Source organism: Piliocolobus tephrosceles, chromosome 3 (assembly GCF_002776525.5).
Source record: "Piliocolobus tephrosceles isolate RC106 chromosome 3, ASM277652v3, whole genome shotgun sequence".
NCBI classification, from domain to species: Eukaryota; Metazoa; Chordata; class Mammalia; order Primates; family Cercopithecidae; genus Piliocolobus; species Piliocolobus tephrosceles.
This window is the reverse complement of record NC_045436.1, coordinates 7,444,812-7,451,472: the sequence shown is the minus strand read 5'-3', so window position 1 is coordinate 7,451,472 and position 6,661 is coordinate 7,444,812. Positions and strand designations below refer to the sequence as shown.

The window sequence follows — 6,661 nt, the reverse complement described above, 5'->3', positions numbered from 1 at the left end:
CCTCCCGGGTTCCCGCCATTCTCCTGCCTCAGCCTCCCGAGTAGCTGGGACTACAGGCGCCGCCACCTCGCCCGGCTAGTCTTTTGTATTTTTAGTAGAGACGGGGTTTCCCCGTGTTAGCCAGGATGGTCTCCATCTCCTGACCTCGTGATCCGCCCGTCTCGGCCTCCCAAAGTGATGGGATTACAGATACAAAATATTTTACACTAATTTCAGGAATACTAATTTCTTGTTGAAAGCAAGTTTCCTAGGTAAGCAATACTATTGTTTCCTACCATCCCAGATTGAGAAGGGTAGAGAGTAGCCAGTTTTTAGGTGAACGTCATGCTGACATCATGCAAACCTTGTATCTTTACAGAGAGGCCAATGAGACTTGAACCCTGAGCCTAAGTTGTCACCAGCAGGACTGATGTGCACACAGAAGGAATGAAGTATGGATGTGAAAGAACGCAGGCCTTATTGCTCCCTGACCAAGAGCAGACGAGAGAAAGAACGGCGTTACACCAATTCCTCCGCAGACAATGAGGAGTGCCGGGTACCCACACAGAAGTCCTACAGCTCCAGCGAGACACTGAAAGCTTTTGATCATGACTCCTCACGGCTGCTTTATGGCAACAGAGTGAAGGATTTGGTTCACAGAGAAGCAGACGAGTTCACTAGACAAGGTGAGTAACTGTCCTAGTAAAATAAGGCAATGCTCACATGTTGCTAACTCGTAGGTGTCAAGGTGACATGTCTGTTTTCTGACTTTGGTGTTCCATCTGCTGATTGTGATTTTGAGATGTTAGAGGATCACACAGTATTCCAGAGGAGAGGTAGAAAGCTGCCAATGGGCACATTGGCCCCCCAGACACAGGCACAGACACTGAATTCGGAAAATTCCGAAACCTCATCTGCTATACGTGAGGTTTATGATTCTGCGTATGGTCCAAGCATTTGTGCAAACTTGTGTAAACTTGAAACTCCAGTCTCTGGGGCTCCCTTTTAGTTGAATGAAGGTGCTCACAGCCATTGTGTCTGTGGTTAGAACTGGTACAAGGAGAACAGGAGCTGTTGGTGAAGAAACCCACCTTTCCCTCACAAGAAAGTGTGGCTTGTTATCCCAGATCATCTCAGCACCCGAGCAGCCCTGCTGTTTGCCTCTGTCTGATTCACACAAGAGCCCGCCACGGAAAGCTCCCATTGTCTTTCTCCCAGGCAACCTAGTAAATTAAGTGTATACCTTAGCACTTCCTAGTTTCCCACAATATAATCCACTACGGTTTGCTTATTCGCGTATATCTGTGGAACATTTTTACACTGTTTTTGGCCTGAGGATGCTCCCAGTGGAATCATGACTCCTGTAACTTTACTTCACTATCCTAAACCTACCCATTTCTACTCTTAAGACAGTAGGTGATTTTTATTAGACATACGTAGTTATATTTTGTTTCTTCTAATACAGTCTTGAGATGTGGGCAAGATTAATAAAAATAAAATCCTCTTACATTTCTAATGTGCAGTATAATTTACATATAACTTAGCATCCCTTAGCTAATTTAATCTGGAAATGAGGAAAAATAAATTAAACTTTAATAATAAAGAATATATTCCTTCTTTTCCAATCACCATACAGACAGTGTGACTAACAGTTTGATATTGGGCAGGAACACATTGAAGAAAAAGTAATAATGCAATAAATCGCTCAAAAGTTTGAAAATTTTCCATGGTTCTTTTCTTCCCTGCATTGTGCAAAGAGCCGTTCTAACTAGATTGAAACAGTGTTCACTCACCCAAGCCGGTTTACATCAAAGAAAACTCATTTGATTTGCTAAGGAGAGATTTTTATACCCTAAAGCATGCCTTACTAATTACTGGTATCAAATTTTATGAAAAGGGACAAAATAGCTTAAAAATTTTCATCAGTTTTTCAGGAGAGATACAACACGTATTTGAGGTATGTACTGTTAGTTGCTTGTACACTGGATTGTCATTTGAAACCCATTTTTTCATATTATCTGCCCAGCTGACATAGATTATCAGTGTACATTTTTTCAACAATTTAAAAAATAATAAGTAGTGTAGAAATGCATGCGATCTGGACCGAATGTAAAGTCTTGCTTTTTGTAACAAAAATAACTCTTTAGTGCCCTGTTGGAAAACAAAAATAATAATAATAATAAAAGAAAAGAAAAAAACCCAAACTCCACACTGTGGAATATTATTCAAAGGAAACAGCAGCACATGTGGCTGCGTTTGGGGGTCATCTCCGCCCCAGGCAAGCATTTCTTTTTGGCAGCACAGATGATGCCTACACAGGTTAAAAATAGCACACGGAACCGTTCTCCTCCTAGACAGCCTTAATCCAGCGCAGACTGTTGTTGACAACCTGGCGGTAGCATTTGTAGAAGCCCTGAAACAGAAGTTCTTAGGGGGCCAAATAGCGTTATTCCTCCCTCCTTCCGAACCAAGGACTGCAGAATACGAAGGGGCAGAGGAAAGAGAAGGTGTGCCAGGCGGCCAGGGAGGCCTTGCTGGAGAGCGTAAGTGAATGGAGAAGCGCACACACGGTGTGTGATGGCACCGCAGGTCACTTGACGTGTGTGAATCCGAACTTTGTAGAAGCATAGATGGGATGGACTGCTAGTTACAGCTAATGCTGCCTACGTGCTGGTCAGCGCCCTAGGCAGGTGTGTGCAGCTGCCTGGTAAGGTGGATCCTGGTAGCATAGTCTTTTCACAGGTTGAGACGTACGAGGTTTGGAGAGGCTGGAGATCCCATGGCTCCTGAAATTCTGCTGGAACTTGAGCCCAAGCTTGCCCGACTCTGGCCTGGCTTCTAATCTCTGTGCAGTTGCCACAGTGAAAAACAGGCAACTCAGTAAAATATCACCCTTTGGTTTATTGGAATCAATTTTTTAAGTCTAGTAGTAGTATTATTATTTATTTATTTATTTAGTGACAAAGTCTCAGTCTGTTGCCCAAGCCGAGCTGCAGTGGGGCAGTCGTAGCTCACTGAAGCCTACAGCTCCTGGGCTCAAAAACTCCTCCTGCCTCAGCCCCCTGAGTAGCTGGAATCGTAAGTGCACACCACAGCATTCCTGGCTAATTTTAAAGACATTTTGTTTTAATAGAGACAGGGTCTCGCTTGTTTCTCAGACTGCTCTCAAAGCTCCTGGCCTCAAGCAGCCCTCTTACTTGGGCCTCCCTAAGTGCTGAAATAACAGGTGTGAGCCACCACGCTCAGCCCGTTTTAGTCAATTTTGAATTAAAATGTTCATGGTGTAGATAGTGAGGTGTGCGGAAACTGTGGGCATATTTAGGAAATAAAATTGATATGATTTTGTAATTGGGTGAATGAGGATGAGTGTGAGGGTGGCATTGCAGATACTTTCTCCTTCCTGTGGTTTGATGTGGGGAGTATTTGTAGTGGGAGTGGCAGGTGTAGGAGAGAAATGAGTAAGGAAAGTCTGCTATCAGATCATGTTTTTCTTGAGTAAGCATAATATAAAATCTTTACAGGCTTTCATTGTCTTTGAACCTGACAAATGTCAATTTTTCCTCATGGACTATTATGCTATGGGATTAATTATTTAATTGACAAAATGTGCTTCCTGCCACAGCTACTGACATCATATAGGTAATACAAATGAAAGATTAAAAATATTCATAGTAGCCAAATATCTTTGAAACAATTCCAAAGAGTCATGCTAATTTCACTTTTTTTGTCCATGGAGTTTTAAAACAGCCGATCAGTCCTATATCCATTTACTCCTTGAATGACACAGGGAAATGCAGCTTCAGCTGGAGAAAGGGACAAGCAGGAATTCTGTTGGTTCAATTATATGGAGAATTCAAATCAAGAAATATGATGTTTTTACATTTTTAATTGACCAATTTTATGTCTAATTATCAAACTTGATTTTAATGGTTTTGTATGGCCTTACTGACTGGCAGGTGACTACTGTTAATTATATGTTATATTTAGGTAGTATAATGCTGGGGATCATTTCACCTTCACAGTCATTGTGTAATTTGACGGGATCTCACATAGATCTCTTTCTCTTTTTAAATCTCTTCATGTCGTTTGTTGGTGGGTGATGGAACTAGTTGCTCTTTGAACAGCTGTGGAGCTTGCTGTAGGTGAGGATGAGGTTAGGGTAACAATGGCTTGTTCTGCATTCTTGGATGCTATTTTCTTTTATTAATCTTTGAAGAAAAGTTATCCCATCAGGTTTCAGACAAATTTCTTATGAAACAGCTGCATAGGATCATCCCACAGCTTTTGGAGAAGTGGTCAAATAAAAGAACATTGTTTCTCTGCTGCAGCTCTCTGGGCTATGCACATTGCCTGTAGTATTCTTGACCAAATGACCAAATACTTATCAATTCCAATAAGGAACACGGCCCGTGAGGGTGAACCTTGAAAAGAGATGATGTCTGGAAGGAAGAATACATTTGTTCCACTGAGTCATAAGCCTGAAAAGAACCACTTTGGGGCCCTAACCCAAATTGTGTAAGAGTTAGTCAATAATCAGTGTTGGGGTTGTGAATTTAAGAATTTTAACTTGTGAAGAACACCATTTATTCTTTATTTGTAGAATGGCAATGGAGAGGAAGGATTCTGTTTTTTGTTTTTGTTTTTGTTTTTGTTTTGAGACGGAATCACACTGTCTCCCAGGCTGGAGTGAAATGGCATGATCTCGGCTCACTGCAACCTCTGCCTCCCGGGTTCAAGCAATTCTCCTGCCTCAACTTCCCAGGTAGCTGGGATTACAGGCACCTGCCACTATGCCCAGCTAATTTTTGTATTTTTAGTAGAGATGAGACTTCGCCATGTTGCCCAGGCTGGTCTTGAACTCCTGACCTCAGGTGATTCGCCCACCTTGGCCTCCCAAAGTGCAGGATTATGGGCGTGAGCCACTGCGCCCAACCAGGACTCTGTTTTTAAATTTGAAAAACACCATGATATCTATATTTATACATTACTGAAATTAAAACAAAATAAATTTGCAAAGAAGGGAAGGGAAGGAGGAAGGCAGATTGACAACGACAGGCACCTATTGATTTCTAAGTGTGCCTCATCTCTGGCCTTTGCTGACAGCATGGCCCCACTCGCAGAAACTCCCCTTTGGGCCATGCCGTCTCTTCATTCTTACCTTCATCGTAATGCTGAGCACCCCCAGCCCCCAGAAGCATGGCTTCTGCTCACCTCCTGCCCTTTCTGGTTCAAGGCCAGTTCAGGTGTAGTTTGGGGGATTCCACTGGGAAGAGGAAAGAAAGAGAAGGGGGAAATTGATCCCACAAGCTCTGATTCCCCACTGCCGGACCTCGCTTATGGGCTGCATCCTGAGTGCTAGCCCATCTTGTATGCAAACATTCCAGATGCTAGACCTGCCCCTTACCAAGGATAACCCTTGTGAGGAAACAAAAGGACATTAGAGGAGCAGTCTGAATGTTCCTGTAAATATGTATCTTGGATTCTGGCATGATGGTGGCTTGAATAGGGCTCATCCACTCATCTCCCAGCGGACTCCCTGCCTCCTGTGAGCTGAGCAGTGATGGAGGGTACACATGAGATCTGCAACTCTGTTAGGATCCTGAAGAACCAAGCTGGTGCAGGTGTTTTCTGCTTTGTGCCAGATGAGAGCGTGGAATGGGGTGAAGCCCTAATGTGAAGGTCAAGAAGAATGCTGTGGCCTGGTGGTTCCAGAGAGAGGCTGGCCTGCCCCTCCCATGGCCTCCGCTTGGGCAAATGTTGCCGTGTGGGAGCAGCTGGTTTCCTTGGGCCCTCAGGAGCTGGGGAAGCCTAAACAGATGCGTTTCTCCCTCTGATATGGTGAGAATGCCATCTGAGAAAACCAAAGAGTAGAGATGTTCGTTCCAGGAATTTAACACGATTTCCCACTCTTTCTTAAAGCACCTCAGGAAAACTACAAATTTAATGGCACCCAGCATGCAGGAAGTGGGATAAGATGCAAAAGAAATAGATTTAAGAAGCTTATAGTGAAAATGAACAATGGAGATAAAAGAAGACAACCTGAACCAAAATAACTAAAATAAAACATCGTAACTAAAGCATGTGCAGAAATCCCAGAACAATAACAACCAAAAAGCAGTAACAACAAAACAACAATGGCCACCAAATGCTGGAGAAAAAATTACAATCATAATTTACAAACTAAAAGTGGCAACAGATTAGTTGAAGAAGAGAGGTTAGTGGTTTTGAAGACCAGGTAGAAGAAACAACTCAAAACAGAAAAGAGAATTTCAGATAAAATTAAGAAGACAACGCACATGCACATACACAAACCGAAGCACATTCTAGAAAAATTCTTTAACTTTAAGGATAAAGAGAGTTTACAAGATTCCACAGAGAAAAGGCAGGTTACTTGTTTTTACTTACTAAAAATAAATGACACCAATAATGAATTTCTCTTCTGCAACAACAAAAGCTTGAAAACAGTGGAATAACACCTACTGAGAGGGAAAAAAAAAAAAAAAAAAGCAACCCAGGGATCTTATCTGCAGAGAAGATACTCTAGGGGAGGAAAGATTTCTTTTCCCATGCGTCACTAGGTTCATGACTAAGGCCCTTATAGCAAAAGACAGCTTAACAAGAGAAATGCACACAAATTCATTTAATGTAGGTTTTCGGTGACACAAGACCCTTCATAAGGAAA

The 6,661-nt window shown here is 42.5% G+C and overlaps 1 protein-coding gene across 2 annotated transcripts in view; it reads left to right on the top strand.

Annotated features, from left to right (window-relative positions):
• The first annotated feature begins 353 nt into the window (after nucleotides 1-353).
• TENM3 (teneurin transmembrane protein 3) overlaps nucleotides 354-6,661 on the top strand; it is a 470,182-nt gene continuing 463,874 nt past the window's right edge. For both annotated transcript variants that reach the window (XM_023221030.1, XM_031935298.1), the window contains exon 1: nucleotides 354-665. In XM_023221030.1, coding sequence (XP_023076798.1) covers nucleotides 434-665 — 232 coding nt within the window. In that variant the 5' untranslated portion in view covers nucleotides 354-433. The remainder of the gene's footprint in view (nucleotides 666-6,661) is intronic.